We start from the raw sequence: 18,048 nt of genomic DNA, 5'->3' as shown, positions 1-18,048 counted from the left end.
CATAGCTTTCTGAATGCGGGGCTTGAAATCCCCGCTTCCAGAAAGCTAATACACACGCCGGCAGCCATGACATCATTGAATGGCTGTGATTGGCTAAAGCACACGTGGCTTCAGCCAATCACACTATTCAATGACATCATTGAATGGGTGTGATTGCTAACACGTGCGCCTTCAGCCAATCACAGCCATTCAATGATGTCATTGAATAGTGTGATTGGCTGAAGCCACGTGTGCTTTAGCCAATCACAGCCATTCAATGCTGTCATGGCTGCCGGCGTGTGTATTAGCTTTCTGGAAGCGGGGATTTCAAGCCCCGCATTCAGAAAGCTATGCTGCGGCGGGGACGAGGAGCGAGCGACAGCCTGCCGGAGCGAGCGACATCCTGCCGGAGCGCGACAGAACGCCGTGGGAGGTGAGTAATAAAATTTTTTTTTTTTACACTTTTTTTTTTTTTTGTATTACCGGCGCATAAGACGACCCCCGACTGCAGAGCAGATTTTTCGGGGTTCAAAAGTCGTCTTATACGCCGGTATATACGGTACTATAATGCTACTCCTATATACAAAAATAGATGAAGAGAACTCCTTCCATAGATATACTGTCTTGACCGATGTTTTCATCATCCCTTATCGACGGATCAAGGTCTTTTAGACTTCTTCTCTTTCCATCTCATTTCATTAGATACATTAGCTGTGGACAAATGTAATAGATGAAATAGAGAAGGTATGACACACAGAGGGTATGATAAATGTAACAAATTCAATTTTATTACTAACACACAAAATTACTTCCTTGTGGTTCGTATTAGAAAGGATCTAATGGTAACATTAATTTAGGATACAGTCAGTCAATTTGTACATATCAACTAATACAGCTCCATTACAGACTACCACAGATATATCAAGTGAATTGTGATACCTGTATGACTGAATCACTTAGTACAGAAATAGATAGGCCCACATTAACATATATACCTTCTTTTTAAGATTATGTCTTTCTTACTGTCCACTATATAATACTATACACCACATACTGCACATATCGCAGCAATTCTAGAAATAAAGAGCTTGATAATCTATTCTTACTACAGCCAAAATGTTTCAATTAGAAATGACTTATTTAGTATAAGGATATTAGATCACCTTAGTACAATAGAGGTATTAACGACAATTATCTTATTGACGTGTAAGATCACTATAGTTAGTGTCTAGAGATGAGCGAGCACCAAAATGCTCGAGTGCTCGTTACTCGAGTCGAACTTTCAGTGATGCTCGAGAGTTCGTTTCGAGTAACGAACCCCATTGAAGTCAATGAGTGACTCGAGCATTTTTGTATATGACTGGTGCTCCGCTAAGGTTTTCATTTGTGAAAATCTTAGCAAATCACCAAAGTCATGTAAAAAACACAGAAATGGATAGGGTAGGCGAGGAGCAACATGCAGGGCTGCATTTGGGGCTCCGAGGTCTCACTATTAAGCCACAATAGTGGCAAGAGTGAGACCCCCACCCCCTCCCCGCACTGTCAGCATAACGATCGTTCTCCTCTGCCACAGCTGTAACAGCTGTGGCAGAGAAGAACGATGTTAGCCCATTGAATTCAATGGAGCCGGCAATACAGCCGGCTCCATTGAAAGCAATGGGCTGCCGGCGAGTGCGGGTGAATTTTCGGGAAGGGCTTAAAAATATAAGCCCTTCCCTGAAATTCATCCAGAAATGTCTAAAAAGTAAAAAAAAATATATACTCACCTTGTCCCAGCAGAACGATGTTAGCCCATTGAATTCAATGGAGCCGGCAATACAGCCGGCTCCATTGAAAGCAATGGGCTGCCAGCAAGCGTGGGATGAATTTTTGGGAAGGGCTTAAAAATATAAGCCCTTACCTGAAAATCATCCTAAAATGTGTAAAAAAAAAATAAAAAATGTATACTCCCCTTTCTGCTGCAGCCGGAGTTCAGCCGCGTCTGGCCGGCAGTTCTCCTGAACTGCTTTCTGTAGTATTCAGCAGGTGGGGATTTAAAATCCTCGTCTGCTGAATGAGCTGCCTCTGATTGAATTCATGAATGGGTGAGTGAGTGCTGCCTCTGATTGGCTCAGCACTGAAAGCAGTTCAGGAGAACTGTGGCCAGACGCGGCTGAACTCCGGCTGCAGCAGAAAGGTGAGTATACATTTTTTTTTTTTTTTTACACAGTTTAGGATGATTTTCAGGTAAGGGCTTATAATTTTAAGCCCTTCCCGAAAATTCATCCCGCGCTCGCCGGCAGCCCATTGCTTTCAATGGAGCCGGCTGTATTGCCGTCTCCATTGAATTCAATGGGCTAACATCGTTCTGCCGGGACAAGGTGAGTATATTTTTTTTTTACTTTTTACACATTTCTGGATGAATTTCAGGGAAGGGCTTATATTTTTAAGCCCTTCCCGAAAATTCATCCCGCGCTCGCCGGCAGCCCATTGCTTTCATTGGAGCCGGCTGTATTGCCGGCTCCATTGAATTCAATGGTCAGTGCTCGTTTAATCGAGACGAGTACCGCGTGGTGCTCGTCTCGAGTAACGAGCATCTCGAGCACCCTAATACTCGAACGAGCATCAAGCTCGGACGAGTATGCTCGCTCCTCTCTATTAGTGTCCTTATTTCTATAGCTGTGCTAAGACCTGCAAAACTGTGCCATGTCATCTCTTTTTCCTTTAGTTGGTAGATGGGTTAAATGGATGGGGTTACCCTACCTAAGGTTGTAGAGTAATCTTTCTGGATATTACAGAAGCACAGCTATAGTGGGTGCAAAGATTGCAGTCACACCTCAGCTCCAGTGCCTGAGGGGTCCCAAAGACCCCTCTGCTACATAAGATGACACCTGTAGTATAAAATGCACATGAAAACAATTCTGCATTATGCCCTGCGGAATCAAGCTATGTCTCTAGCTTTGAATATGAGAAATAAGGTAGCACTTTTGATGATTATATGTGAAGTCCTACCTTATCCCCCCTGCATGTTGCTGTGATCTGATCTCTTCATGTAGATATTGTAATTCTCATCTGGTACAAGCTGGAGGGGCTTCTCAGTAAATGCAGTAAGATAGCGGCCTATGAAAAAATAAAGATGCAAAAATAAAGAGTGTGTTTAGTGAAGAAAACAATTCTCAAGTACCACATTATGAGCTAATAGAGGGACTTCTAGACTCAGAATCCCCAATTATTAACCAAAAGGAAGAGTTGTCTCTTTTCTTTCTTTGGAGGACCTGACCTGGCCATTCCATAGATTGCAATGGGCACAATGTAATGCTTCATTTCTCCTGCGGAGGCAGTGCAGGGGAATTGAACACTTACTGCTTAGAGGATTCCCTTGCAGATTACAGTTGACCACTGAAGCTATTTTGTGAGCAACTTCAGTGGAAGCCCCTTTCAATTCAGAAAAAGGGTTAACTGATTAAAAAAAAACTTCTAAAAAAAAACAAGAACTTCCCTCAAAACGGAGAAAATTAATTAAAAAAAACTACCATCCTGAAGAAAAGAGTCCCAATAAACAAACATTTCCCAAAACGAAGAACCTACAATAAAACCACACCTGATACCCATCCATGCATGTCCAACTTCTCTATTCCATAACCAACTATTTTTGCCACACCTGCTGCTAGCAGTGAACTAAAGACCAGCCCCCCCCCATCCTTTGGTGTGAATGGTTAAAACTATTCAGTAATGGAACAGAGGCTCCAAATGTCCCTAAATCATAGTATTCCAAACACAAACAGCCTGGACCTGCGCCTAGATCTCAATCAGCACATATTCGTGCACATAACCCTCACATGGGGACACGAAGCGTATGTAATGTATTTCAGAATTTCTCTGCTGAGTACTTTTTCAAAGATTAAAAGTGTATACAAAGAGTTCTGAGATACTGTCAACACCATGAGCCCTGTGGCACATTATGTGCTGGCACGCAACGAAAGCCTGCATAATATAATCAAAATGTCCCGCTGCCAGGACACACATATCTGTAAGAGCCATCATAGACCCCAAATATAATTACCAGGATAACTGCTGCGATAAGGATCTAAAGAGCAGCAAGATGGCTGGGAAACACCGCTACAATAAAAGGAGAATTTACAGCAATTCAGTGCTGAAATCTCATAAAGTGAAGGACAATTGGAATTCAACAGGAAATTGAGGTAAAGGGGAAATTAAGGGTGAAATAGGGCTAAATATAGGAAAAAGGAGGAGGACTCTGAGCTTCTAAAATGTATGTTACAATGTAGCATCACACAGTGCTAATGAAAGCACAAGACAACATATACACAGGGCCAGTAAGTGATTGCACAGTCATCCCTTGAGGCACTAGAGACTTTCAACCACAGCCAATCTTCATTGTAGTTGTATTGAGCCATTATTTAGGAAGTACTGTATGAGCTTATAATTAGGCACTGCATGATTACTGGTACACTTTTAGGCAATGACAGAACACCATATGGGTGGCATCATTCGAAAGTATCGGTTGTGGGCTACTTACCAGTCCATGTCCTCTGTTGACTAATGACAAAGTTACGACACTGTGGACGACCATTGCAGAACTCGGCAGCCTCCGCCGCACTATGCACAGACAGCAGACATCCCTTGTGGTTATAGGATGGCCAACACCTGAAATTCCCATCCGTGTCATTCATGCGGAAACCTCTCAGCACATTGTAGTCTGGGATATGGAGCAGAAGATAATTAGGTTACTCTATGAAGAACTGGGCTGTCTTACTTACTTATAACACAGGTCTAGCACACATGTATGTCATGGTTTTAGCAGACATAACTGGTGTAATAGTATGACATATATGCATAAATCAATGGTGCACCCATAGTGTTTCAGGACAGTCTCACAGATTTAAGGCAGCCGAATACACTTATATGTCTGCAGCAGGACTGGCTGATGTGTATGGGGTCCTCCCAACTCTAACCCATAGCAGATGTCGTGGAAAGAAAGGTTGGCATGCTGTATTTCAACATACTCAATCCTTTTGTTCTTAGGGGAGATAAGCCGCCACCGGAGGAATTTGGAAGTGGCTTTGTAATCTCCCCTTTTGAGAACACATGCACACCCAGTAGAGCATGCATGTTTTGCAGGGTGGGGGACGCGTTAGACGAATCTGAAATGTATGGTCGGTTATAGACTCCTTGGGGCCATCTACCCCTTTTGGGCATTGGGAGTTCTTTGCACCTAAGCTCTGTGCTCCAGATTCCAAGTTGCATTATTCACATTATGTCAGGGGGTGCACTGCTGTCATTTTTACAATGAATGCTTAGGGGTAAAGCCCTTTTACATGCCATGATTATCATGCAAATTGATCATTAGATCAAGCAGTTTGCTTAATAGTCGTGGAGTGTAAACGCTTGGCGTGAAAGAGCGATCAGCAATAGATCGCTGATCGGATCACTCATGCAGACCATAAAATCATTGTTGGTCTGCTGCTACGTTGTTCCGTGTAAACAGGCCACCATTCATCTACGAACAACAGCCTGTTAACTGTGAATGGGGGTGAGCAGACCGGAACAATCCCCGAATCGGTATGCCTCCTACTGAGAGATGATCCTCCTGTGTAAAAGCACAGATACAATCATCGCTGGAACGGGTGTCGGGCATTGAAGCACACGATAGCTGTCCCGTGAAAAAAAGGGGTTTAATAGCCAACAGGATATATGTATGTTCACTGCTGGGCCAGTCAGGCCAAAGGGTAAAGTGTCAATGGAAGGTGCAGCAATGGAGGGGTACTAAAGAGGGGTCATGCACCTACCACTGTTGAAAGAGTATGTGGCTGGCACTATTGATGAGATAGGCAGCTACTATTGTTGAAGGGCATGTGGCTGGCACTATTGGTGAGGCATGTGGCTAGCAATTATTTCTGGGGCACATGTCAGGAACTGAATAGGGAGGATCTGACGGACACTGTTGAACAGGTATGTAATGGGCATTGCGCTATTTTTCAGAGAAGATAACTTTAATGTACCTCACCATGTAAGTTCTGCGCTTGGCTGTGATTCATTCCCGACTTGTATAAATTTAACACTTCTTCAAAAGCCTTCACCGTCTTGTTTATCCCGATGTATACTTCTCCTATAATAGAAACATGGTCAGAACCCGAAAGGAAATAAATCTCTAGTCCCAGCAGGAAATACGGAGGAGCTGATAATACCTGTCATGTTCATAATGTCTGCAAGGAGTGGCTGCAGGGCGGGAGGAGCGGCATGAGGTAAGAGGTATGTGAAGAAAAATCTGAAAAACATCAATCACAGTATTACTCAATATATTCCATATATATAGCAAGGAAGTTAACGACTACCAATATCTATGAATGTAGATTGCCCTCTGCCTTTATTTGCTGGGAAACAGCCGTGATCAGCGGCATCTGAGAGCGGCTAATTTTAAACATAGATCTGTTACAAAATTAAGTGTTTTTTTTTACACTTTTAGCCCATAAGCTAGTTTTATTAGCGATCAGAAACCAACTGTAGGATGGTTTCACGCCTAGTGTTTTTAGGTAGAACATACAAGTAGTTCTTTGTCGTGTTTTTTTTTGTGACAAAAAGGCTGCGGACAGATGTTAGCTGCTGGTCAATAGGGAGTTATGAAAAGTATTACAAAGAGCAAATTTTTTGTGGCATTTTTCCACCTTTTAGGTGCATTTTGGGGTTCATGGTGTTAGAAGTTGGAAAATAATAAGCTACCGCTATAGCGCTATTTAACACACCCCAGACCTATGTTTGCATGCAACAGAAGAATGCTGGTCATTGTAAAAACTTACATTTATATTGTGGCCCCATGTATACAAATTGACGTGCCTTGAGTCACGGAGGTGGGCTGCTGGAACTCCCAGTCACTGCATCATCTTATTATAAATGCCCCTCAACTGCATGGCCGCTTTTCCCTGCTGCTGACATCAGCGCTGTGAAATTCAGTCCTTGCGCTGTACAGCCCTCTGCCCCTGTTGGAAACGGACATGCACAATCAAGTTGTGGTGTCTACACTTTGACTTCAGTGGTGCACTGCTCATGTGTGCCAAGTTCGATAGAGCATCATGCCCAGCGCCTCACAGGCACTGTGCTTGCTGATGTCAGCGACATGTGCTGACATCACCGGTTGGGGAAGCCAGCCAAACAGTTGAGAGGGCGTTCATAATGAGATGATGCCGTGACTCAAGGATCTGGTGGCCCACCTCCATGACTCGAGGCATGTCAATTTGCATACATGACGCCACAATATAAATGCAAGTTTTTGCAATGATGAGCATTCTCCTGCTTCATACAAACATAGTTCTGGGATGTGTTAAATGTGATTGATAGAACTATGGTAGCAGCTTATGGTCCAAAATTCTGATGACAGGTTCTCTTTAATGTCCTTGTTTATACCTGTAGGCATTGTAAAGGTTCCTCTTCTCATTAGACCCCATGCACCTCCCAGATTCTGAGCAGGTCACATTAAACGTCCTGTCTGGGAAGGTGAGCATGCAGTCTGCATCCTGATTACACATTGGCTCTTCAGTGCTGGCATCATCTACGTCCGTCACTTTTAGGCTTCCGTCCACCAGGACAAACTGTCTCGGTTGGAAATCCAGGAGGGCGATGGAACCCATGGGCGAATTTGCTAAATAACGCAGCAGCTGCACCAATTCCCAACAGATCTGTTCAAAAATAATCAAAAAGGGAAATAAAATTATATAACAGCTGGAATCTGACTGGTTTTCATGGACAACTGCTCTGCTTTTCCCTTGCAACTGTTTTGATGAATCTATCTCAGTGACATACAAGAATCTCCATGACTTCCTGTAGCAGAGGGCTCCCATCAAACCCATATACATGCACTTTCAGCCAGTGTTATTTCGCTGGTGGTTGAAAGAGGCCTTACAATTGGCTGAATGGATCCTCATATAAAAATGTCCTAATCCCACTGATCAGTCACAGCATTTGCCATTCATTATTCACTATGTTGCTATTGGAATATCTTAAAGGGTTTCTCCACTGTATATAGTATTAGTAAATGTGGGTCAATTCAGAGGCTGAAAACTCCCCCTGTGACCGGGTGCTTCTCACACAGCTGATGGGTTGTTAGAAGCTGAGGCGTAACTTGAAGCTTCTGGGCCCCAATGCAAAACCTGTAACAGGGCCCCCAACTATAATGCTTTATTCATAGTACTGGGCTCCCTATATGGAAAGGAGAGGCCTTATGGGCCCCCTGAGGCTCCTGGCCCGGGTGCAACCGCATTCCCTGCACCCTCTATAGTTACGCCCCTGGTTAGAAGGTAGAGATGAATGTTCACATTCACTAATACGTAGAGATCTGAAAAATGAAGAAAGTAACAGAACTTTTCAATGTACATTGACTAAACTTTTGGAAAGCCCCTTTAATGTAGTATGAAAAGCCACATCATAACCAATAACAAAAGAAGCATGACTGGGATATGAATAGCCACATTGTAACCAATAGCAATATATATATAGCCCAGTCATGCTTATATTGTTATCGGTTATGATATTATCAGTTATGCTATTCATATCACAGTCATGCTTATTTTGTTATCACTGACTCCTAGGCTGACATCACATTGTGACGTTTTCTTGGCAGACTATTTTTGCGGGTTGATTTGCATTGCCTACCCCAGTCATCTTTTACTCTCCAGCAAGCTGGGTACTCATTTTACCGATCTCGGAAGGATGGAAGGCTGAGTGAGTCAACCTTGAGCCGGCTAACGGAACCACGCAGGAATTGAACCTCCAACCTTCAGGTCATGAGCAAGAACTTAGGACTGCATTTTTGCTGTCTTTCATGCCTTCTGCATACTCCTGCTGTGCTCATGGAGCGCTCAGCTGGTATACAGCTGAGCGCTCCAAGCGGGGTATACAGAAGACAGCTGGACCGCTTGTCTTCTGCATACTCCTGCTGTGTTCATGGAGCGCTCAGCTGGTATGCAGCTGACTGCTCCAAGCGGGGTTTACAGAAGACAGCTGGAGCGCTATCTTCTGCATATAGCTGTTGTCTTATCGTAGTGCTCAGCTGGTATACAGCTGAGCGCTCTGAGCAGGGTATGCAGAACAAAGCTGGATAACTGTCTTCTGCATACTCCTGATGTGTTCATGGAGAGCTCAGCCTGTATACAGCTGAGCGCTCCGAGTGAGGTATATAGAAGACAGCTGGAGCGCTGCCTTCTGCATACTCCTGCTGTGTTGACGAAGTGCTCAGCTGGTATACAGCTGAGCACTCCAAGCGGAGTATACAGAACACAGCTGGACCGCTTGTCTTCTGCATACTTCTGTTGAGTTTTCCGAGCGGGATACCAGCTGAAACAATAGTATCAGCGGTATCCCGCTGAGAACTCAGCGCGCGGTCCTGATAAGACTCATCGTTGTCCTTCAGCTTGCTGAAAGACAACGATGAGCGAATCGTTAATGAAAACTGCACGATGTCCGTGCGTTTAGACTCAAAGATTCTCTCTCAAAAGACGGCTTTGAGTGAATTTTGAGCGAGAATCGTTGGGTCTAAATGGGCCTTTACACCAATCTTGGTTGGCTTAAGCCCATTTTACACGGCACGATTATCATGCAAATTGCTTGTTAAATCAAGCGGTTTACACGAGAATTGTGCAGTGTGAATGCATGCAGATCTTTCATGCAGACCTAAAAATCATCGTTGGTCTGCCGCTGCGGCGTTCAGTTCTAATCAGCAGTCGTTCAGCTATGACGACTGCCTGCCTAATGTGATTGGAGGCGAGTGGGCTGGAATGATCCCGGCCCGCTCCACCTCCATTCACTGAGTGATGATCCTCCTGTGTAAAAGCATAGAAGTGATAACAGCGGGGATGCCTGTTGGGCACTTTAGACTAGGGGTGAACAACCTTTACTGGTCCGATGGCCATATTGTCAGATTATACCACTTCCAAGGGCCATGATAAAACTTAAAAAGGTATTTTCCATCTGAGACATTTATGGCCTAGTGACAGCAAATATTAAAATGTTTGCTATGTCTTATGTCTACTTCTGGGTCTTCTACAGATCAGAAGAATGGTGTTCCCTGCTTGACACTCCAGTAAAGAGGAGACAAGGTGACTGCACATATATGTGGCTATTTTTCACTAAATGTATCACCTATCCACAGGATAGGGAACAAATGTCTAACTTCTGGGGGTCCGACCACGGGGATAGTATCATGAGAACAGCACACCCCAAGTATGCTGGATGGGTGGATCGGTGATACACAGGAGTGGCCACCACTCCATCCACTTCTATGGGACTCAGCTGAGCAACGTGCTTGGCCATTTACCTGTTATGTACCTTTGCTTTTGATCAGCCGATGAATGAGCGAACACTTGTTAATCAGCTGATCATTGCTTTTAGCAAGGATAATATATCTACCTGTGTAAATGGGGAGACTTAGAGCCGGCTCTATCGATACGAACAATCATAGTTATGATCGTTCTTCCCCATACCAGCGATTTTCAGCCCGTGTAACAGAAATGTTAATGAGCGCCGATCAAAGCACTTTTCTAACCAGCGCTCATTACATTAGACCAAGAATTGACCTGTATAAAAAGACCCTAAACATGGGCCATTCTTACCAGTCGCAGGCAGCAAGCATAGATTTTGAAAATGGTGATGACGTGAAACATAAAGCCTATTAGATAGTTCAGAACTTCCATTATTTACATGTGGAGTACCCCTTTAAATGTAACAACTGTAAATGCAACTTACACATTGTTGTGGCATATTTTGTAGTGGCAAACAAGAGAGTTTCCATAAGTAAGGAATTCGATTCCATAAAAATTCCCTTTGGGTACCTTACAGTATAATGACTCTCTGGGTGACCTCTGACCTGTTTACTGGGCCACTTATACAAACATAGATCTGAGCTGTCCCCTGAGCTGAGTGATTGAGCTGTGAATTGTAAATGGCGCTCACCCCCCCCTCCCAGTGTCCCTGCAGAGGAGACATTGCATGACATTTAACAAGCTGTTTGCACAGACCTCTATGGTAATCCCTTTAGCTTGGGGAATCCTTAACTCATTAACCATCGCACAGCTGGAGGGAGATTGCATTGAGCGGTGGGCTACAAGCACTGCCCAAGCTGTTCTCTGGTTAATATCACCTACTATACATAGGTGCTGAAACAATTGCCTTTGTTTGCCTTCACTTACTTTAAATCTCTCCTCCCAGGGGGTTTGTAAAAGTTGAATCATCTCCAGGGGAGATCCAAGTTCCAGCATTGCTGTGACCCTGATGTCAGAGGGGGCGCTATTAACATAGCACTGACCATGTAGCTGCAGAAAGAGAAAGTTAAAGCTATAAACCACAAATTGCATAGGGGTGGTCAACAGTGGGAAGATGCATGGAAAACCAGTGTCATCAATGAGTTGTAAGGCATTTTGTGCCTCTGTAATTGCATATTGATGATGGGACCAATGACGATGATGGGACCACATCCATGACACTGGTATAGAATGCTATCCTCCAATAAAGCTTTCAGGGACCTTTCACATGGGATGGAATTACGCCGCACGACGCAGCCAAATCCGCAGCTGTGGAATTCCACACCGAAAATCCTCAGGTCTAACTGTGGATTTTTGCTGTGGAATGGCAGGCAGATTTTAATCCTTTCCAATCCACTGTCTGACCTCTGAAGACATTATGATTTAAGGCTGTACAGCTCCGATGTTGGAAGACGTCCGTCGGGGTTCTCTTACTGTATATTGCCGGCCTCTCTGCTGTCGGAGCCTATCCAATGTGTCACCTCATGCAGTACTGGCTTTAGCCAGCAGATAGCACCGTTATATTACGGCACACAAAAAAGTAAGCCCCCTAGGAAAAAGATTCTTTAATTCCTGTAAAACCAGAATACAAATTGGATTGGAAAGGGTTAAGCCATTGTTAATTCTGAATCAAAATCTATAGGTAGCCTGCGGATTCTGCTGCTGAATTTAACGCGGCTTGCAGTGCATCGTGCGGCCTATTCCATCCCGTGAAAAAGATCCCTAAGCCAATGACAATGTCTACACAAACAACCTATAATATGCACTGAGTGTCCCTACATAATGCCATCTGAGATGTGGATTGTGTTCACATCAGGAGTATGGGAAAGCTGTGTGACTACCCCACTAGGATTGGTTTCAAACATAGCTTTTTAAGGAAAAATGCAATTTTCATATAACAAATGCCTCGACTACATGTTAGCTGTAGGTCAACAGGAAGTTATTACACGGAGTACGAACATTGGGGAAAGTTTATCATCAGAGGAATATTTGATGCCACTTTTCTGGCATGCTTTTTCCTGTTTTCAGTTTGAAATGCAACAAAATGTATCAAATGTTAATAAACATGTTGCATCTTTAAATATAAAGAAATGTGGAGTCACTTTGGGTGGTTTCACATCTGCCGCGGGGCTTCCGTTTTCCTGCTTTGTTTGGGGAGCAGGAAAGGGGAACTCCCTGGTCAAACAGATCCGTCTTATGATGGAACCAAACAGCGCCAAACGGACCTCATTGACTATAATGGTGTCCGTTCGGTTTCCACTCAACTGCTCGGCATTGTACTGCAACACTTTTTCTTCCGGTATTTTGTGCCGGATCAGCGACTGGAGGTTCCAACACAGATGTGAACCCAACCTGTTTTGGGGTTCATGGTGCTATTTTCCAATACGTAGTATGATCTAGGTGTAGCATTGTTTCCAGGCATTTTCCTATAGGCTTCTATCTAGGAGAAAAAACACGTGTTTAAAAAAGCCACCCAAAAACTGCTGGTAAAAAACGCATACATTTCTTGGTGTTTTTTACAAGCAGCCAAAAAAGAACCCCAAATAATGCAACGGAAACCTAACAGTAGTAAAGTATCCATATTAGTTTTCACTCCGCTTTCTCAGACACATATACTATTTTTAAATTCAAAGCTTAAAACATGTAAGACTATCAATATCAAGTGGGAGTGATGCTCTGCAGCAGATGCTGTGTACCATGTATGTGATACATTGCAGCACTCAGGCGTTGGCAGTTCCGTAATACTTAACAAGTGTAAAGCAACCCTGTTTATCCAAGGAAGTTTCCCAAGGAGCTGTGAGGTTGACACAAACCTCCTACTCTGTCCCCAGTTTCACAGCTCTCACATATAGAGCAATATGAGGTCACTTGAGGCATATAGCTGTTATAGAGAGATGTAATAATTAATCACCTATTGATTTCAATATGGATACTACAAATCCCTGCAGTGTCACCAGGACCCCTACTATCTGCTCATCATCGGGAGAGCTGCTTCAAGAAAGATGATGGAGAACCTCTTTAGGTCCTAGATGGATGACTCCTTTAAAGGTACCTATACACGGAGCAACTATCATTCAGACAGTCGTTACGGAAAGTCATTAAAGCGTACAAACTACAGTCGTTCCTTTGCTTTCACACAGAGCAATGATTGTTCATTAGTTGTTTGCAGAGATGTCATTTATATAGGGGATCTCCATGCAAATTCATTCACAAGTCGCTCAAACACGAACCACTGTGACTTTACACCAAACGACTTTTGATCAACCAGCAACTATTTTGTTGGTAAGCTGAAACGAAACAACCAGCGACTGCCTCTCACCCTGTTGGTGGCCATGTTCACACTGAATGACCAACTGTTTGAATTCGCCCTTTTAAAGTGATTATTCAGCTGATGGTACCTTTTCACGGGACAACTTTTAGTCGGCTTCAAACAAGTAAACCCCCAAAAGTGTTCATTTTCCAAGACCAAGAACATCCAATAGTTAAGGCTGATCTTATTTCATTGCATCAGCCTTAGGAAATAATGCTTCTGTATGATAGTTCAAAGTGCACTTCCAAAATTGACACGGTCTAAATCATCCATGATGGGGAATTCTGTCTAATCTTCTGATGTTCTCCTCCTCTAATAAGCCATGGAGACATGTCAGCAGATGGCATCATTATGGGTCTGTGAGTTATGTCAGCAAGGGACCTCATACCCTTTAAGAATGGTTGGAAGTGGAATTGATTGACTTAGAAAAGTTATGTTGAATAGTTCAGATTCTGAATTTCTCCAACCAGCATTGAATATTATGGGAATCTCTAGCCAGTCGCAATGGGGTTAGGGTAATGTATGGATATTAGTGGAGGTCCCAATGGATTCTACCACTTTTATCTCTTGCCATGTTTATAGGACTTATCAGAAAATACCTGGAGATGGAATTCCCCTTTAATATAGAATCTATAATCGGCTTTGTTCTGTTGTATTTTCAGAGCTGAAGAGAAGGGGGGGAGGAGGATGCAAAGTTGACAGCAGGGAGGTGAACCGCAGTTAATTACTTCTCTCATATGTTTACAGCTCTTACTTATGGGCCCACTTTGAAGTGTACGAGCTGTAATGATTCATTATATCAAGAGTGTTCTGAATCCAAGCCCCAGAATATAGATTTGGAATAAGTGAACCTCATCTCATCATTTGGGGTGCTAACTTCAGCCACATCTAAATTTCACTTTTCTGACAAGCATATGTGTATTATGTGTATATATTACACATATATACGTATATATATTACACACATATGCTATAAATATATATATAAATATTTTGTTTTAGGAAAAAGATTTTTTTATTCCTGGATTGACTTTATGGCCTCATATTTTCTGTTCTTGGTTGAATTCCCCTTTCTGATGACACTACTTTACTTTTGGACACAAAGCCACTACATCTAATAGAAGACTTACAAGCCAATGACCCTGTCCCTCTAGGGATATAATGATCCATAATTCATAGCATCACAATGCAGATTATCATCCAGTCTGGACTCATTTTAAGAGTCCCCTATTTTCTGTCCCTGGCCCTGTTTTCCCTTCTGATGCCACTGCTTTACTTATGGACACAATGGCAGTAAGACACCGATCAGTCACTATATGTAATAAAAGACTTCAGTACTGTACAAGCTAATGACCTTTGCCCCAAACAAAATAATCCCCTATAGTGTATAGCATCACTATGCAGATACTCATCCAGTCTGAACTGGTCATTGACCTCTATGCACTTTTTAAGACTGGAAGCAATGAGATATTGACCTCCAATTTCTTGAAAATACTGAGTGTGGTACTTTACCTGGATTATCCCTGGGTGGTGAAGGATTTGCAGAAGAGCTATCTCCTTTTGCAGTTTATATGTGGCCAGTCGATGGCATCCAGAGTAGTCTCCATATTGCTGCAAGCATTGCTTTATGTCATTACCTTTCCCATGGATGGACTTGAGGGCGATGGATTTGCCATTTAGTAAAGTTCCTTTCACTACCACCTTGGTAAAGCCTGATCCAATAAACTCCAGTTCTGTCATATAGGTAAGATCTTTACAGGTCAATATCTGAGGAACCTCATAGTCCATCTCCTTGTATCTGGAGGCTTCCACGATTATATTTTCTTTAATCCCTGATAGGGTTTGATAGAAAAACACTAAATCCTTATGTCTTTCCATAATTTCTCGTCTCATTTGCTGGCTGTGTTGGGAATACAGGAACGAAATGTTAGAGCATCCTCCAGAAATGAAGAACTTCAGATACAAAGCTATGAGTATCAGTGCAGCTGCAGAGAAGATGATGTGTCCTTTCATTATGGTCTTCTGGGCAACTTTTCACCTCTGTCCTCTTACTGTAAATGAGTTCATTAAGAAACGAATGCCTGCCCCTGTTTGCTAATGGGGTGGGTTAATGGGACTGTGGACACCCACTGAGGAGGGTCTAATAAAACTCATCCCTTACCTGACCTCACTTTGCAAACTTTTGATCCCTGAGAACAGTCAGCTCTCTGCTGCCACCTAGTGGATAAATGTAGGAACAGCAATGTAAAAACAAATTTCAAATGAGATGCAGAGGGGAACAATCTAGTATCCAGATGAACACGGAATACAGGCAAATACAGGCAGAGTTTTATTATCACAAACATATAGTATTTTTAACTTACTAGATGGAAATGTTCTGGTGTTTGATTAAGTCTCACAGTAGAATCTAAGACTGCAACAAAAAGTTAATGAATTTATTACAGTAAATATGGAAATGTAAGAGAATAGCGAAAGCTGCTGCGTATGCCCTGGACGGCAAGAGTAACAAACGGAGAAGTCCTGAATCGTATAAGACCAGATATATCACCGGAGGGGAACATGACCAAACTCAGGCTCATGGAGTTTGGCCATGTAATGCTAGAATAATCTATAATGCTTGCACAGATCAGTGGTGGCATGCGTGGTAGGCGCTCCAATTCATTGGAGCTGACAGAAATACTAGAGGGCTTGCCGCACAGGTATCTCGGCAGGCCCACTGAAAGTGAATGGAGGACCACCGCTCCTCCTCACAGTAAGGCCGCCTGCAGACGAGCGGGTCGGATCCGGCAGCGAGAATTCTCGCCGCGCGATCCGACCCGAGCGCCTGCAGGGACGAGCGCGTACTCACCCGCGCCTGGCGGCCCGGCTCTTTCATGTGCCGGCTGCCGCGCAGCCGGCGCATGCGCAGACCGGAGCCGGCGGCCGGGTGAGTGCGTGCCCCGCAGAAAATTAGGACATGCCGCGGTTTGTTTGCCGCGTGAGATTTCGCGCGGCCAAACCGCGGCCGTCTGCATAGGAGTGCATATTTTAATGCACTCCTATGCAAACTTTCAGCGGCGGAAATCCCACGGGAAATCGCGCGGCGGGATTTCCGCTCGTGTGCAGGCGGCCTAAGGAACACAGTAACCCTACAGTGAAGACAAGGGACACAGGATCCCAATTTACAAAATCAGCAGGGTCTCAGCAATTAGGCACCCACCAATCAGCAAGTTATCCCCTATCCTGTGAATAGGAGAGAACTTGAATCTCTTGGTACAACCCCCTCAAGACCCTGTTCACACCTTGTTATTGCTGACATCCAGGGGTGCTGTTGGGCTTTCTGTTTAAAATCCCAAAACAGCACCCCTGGACAGAAGCTGAATGGAAACTCTACCATTAATAAAATCAGCTGAAATGCAGGCCAATAGATTTCTGTTTTGGCAGGTTTCCATTCATTTCTGGCATTTTGTGTGAAAGTATAACGGGTTCCATCGTGCTATTCTTTCTGGCACAACATGACAGAAATGAATGAACACCTTCTGAAATAAAGACTTATTGGTTTTCATTTCAGCAGATTTCATTAATTGCAGAAATCGTTTCTGTTCGGCCTCTTTCCAGGGGTGCGGTTTTCCGAATTTAAAGCAAAAACCCAGACGGCGGCAATAACGAGATGTGGACAGGTTCTTAGTCCTACTCACATAGCTGAGAGCTTGTTATAATGTGTAAGTGCAGTTAAGAGCATCAGCCTCAGGTCAGGGCAGGGTGCCACTGCTAGCTTTAGGCATTTTAACTGCGATTTTGAGCGGTGCTAATCGTGGTAAAAAGCGGTATGTGTGAGAGTGGCCTTAGTCCACAGAGAATAGCCTGGACTGATACATTGTAACAAACTACAGCAGTTGGAGGACTAGATAAGAATGGGGTTTGAACCTCTAAATGAAAATAATGGGCAGATTTAGTAATACTGTGTAATAGACAGTGCAAACTTAGACTAGACAGTCTAAAATGCACCAGGTTTATCACAATGGGTCTGCTGAATGATAAATCTGTTGAATGTTGAGACTGTATACTCTAACATTAAATCACTCATTAGTTGGCATAGTTTGCACCAAAATTTGGCACATTTAGACCACGTCCCCTTTCCCACAGTCATACCCCTTTGTTAAACATGTCAAGAAAAAGCTTTTTTTAAAGTGCTAAAATGCATTATAAATGTGGAGCAAAGTATATTAAACCGTTTTTTGATGCAATTTGCACCAAAAAACGGTTTAATTTTCAGTAGTAAATCTGCCCCAGTGGTTCCATTCACTGACAAGGAGCAGAGATTTTGGGGGGGGGAATTCAATAGGGAAATGTACAACTTTTTCTTTGTACAAAGAATTACCTTAAAAGGCTGTCAGTTTTGGACAATCCCTTATTTCTAGATGGGATAACAGATAATAATCACAGGCGTTCCTGCTGCTGGAACTCCCAGTAATCAGCTGTAATCTGTGT

The 18,048-nt window shown here is 43.4% G+C and overlaps 1 protein-coding gene across 1 annotated transcript; it reads right to left on the bottom strand.

Moving 5' to 3' along the window:
- Positions 1-545: 545 nt before the first annotated feature.
- Positions 546-15,615, bottom strand: LOC136631521 (extracellular tyrosine-protein kinase PKDCC-like). Its single transcript, XM_066605804.1, has 8 exons — positions 15,091-15,615; positions 11,157-11,279; positions 7,381-7,652; positions 6,168-6,247; positions 5,987-6,088; positions 4,499-4,678; positions 2,971-3,078; positions 546-690 (listed from the first exon to the last, which is right to left on the bottom strand). Exons 1-7 carry the CDS (start codon positions 15,589-15,591, stop codon positions 2,972-2,974), a joined length of 1,365 nt encoding a protein of 454 aa, XP_066461901.1. The 5' UTR covers positions 15,592-15,615; the 3' UTR covers positions 546-690; position 2,971.
- Positions 15,616-18,048: the final 2,433 nt, after the last annotated feature.

The sequence above is a fragment of the Eleutherodactylus coqui genome, chromosome 6 (assembly GCF_035609145.1).
Source record: "Eleutherodactylus coqui strain aEleCoq1 chromosome 6, aEleCoq1.hap1, whole genome shotgun sequence".
Lineage (NCBI taxonomy): Eukaryota > Metazoa > Chordata > Amphibia > Anura > Eleutherodactylidae > Eleutherodactylus > Eleutherodactylus coqui.
Note: the sequence above shows the minus strand (reverse complement) of the source record. Positions and strands in the feature narration are given on the sequence as shown.

Coding starts and splice junctions, on each gene's coding strand:
- LOC136631521 (XM_066605804.1), bottom strand. CDS start 15,591: ATGAAAGGACACATCATCTTCTCTGCAGCTGCACTGATACTCATAGCT. Junction 6,248..7,380: donor AACCTTTACAATGCCTACAG/GTATAAACAAGG, acceptor GATGTTTTTCAG/ATTTTTCTTCACATACCTCT. Junction 6,089..6,167: donor AGACATTATGAACATGACAG/GTATTATCAGCT, acceptor TTTCTATTATAG/GAGAAGTATACATCGGGATA.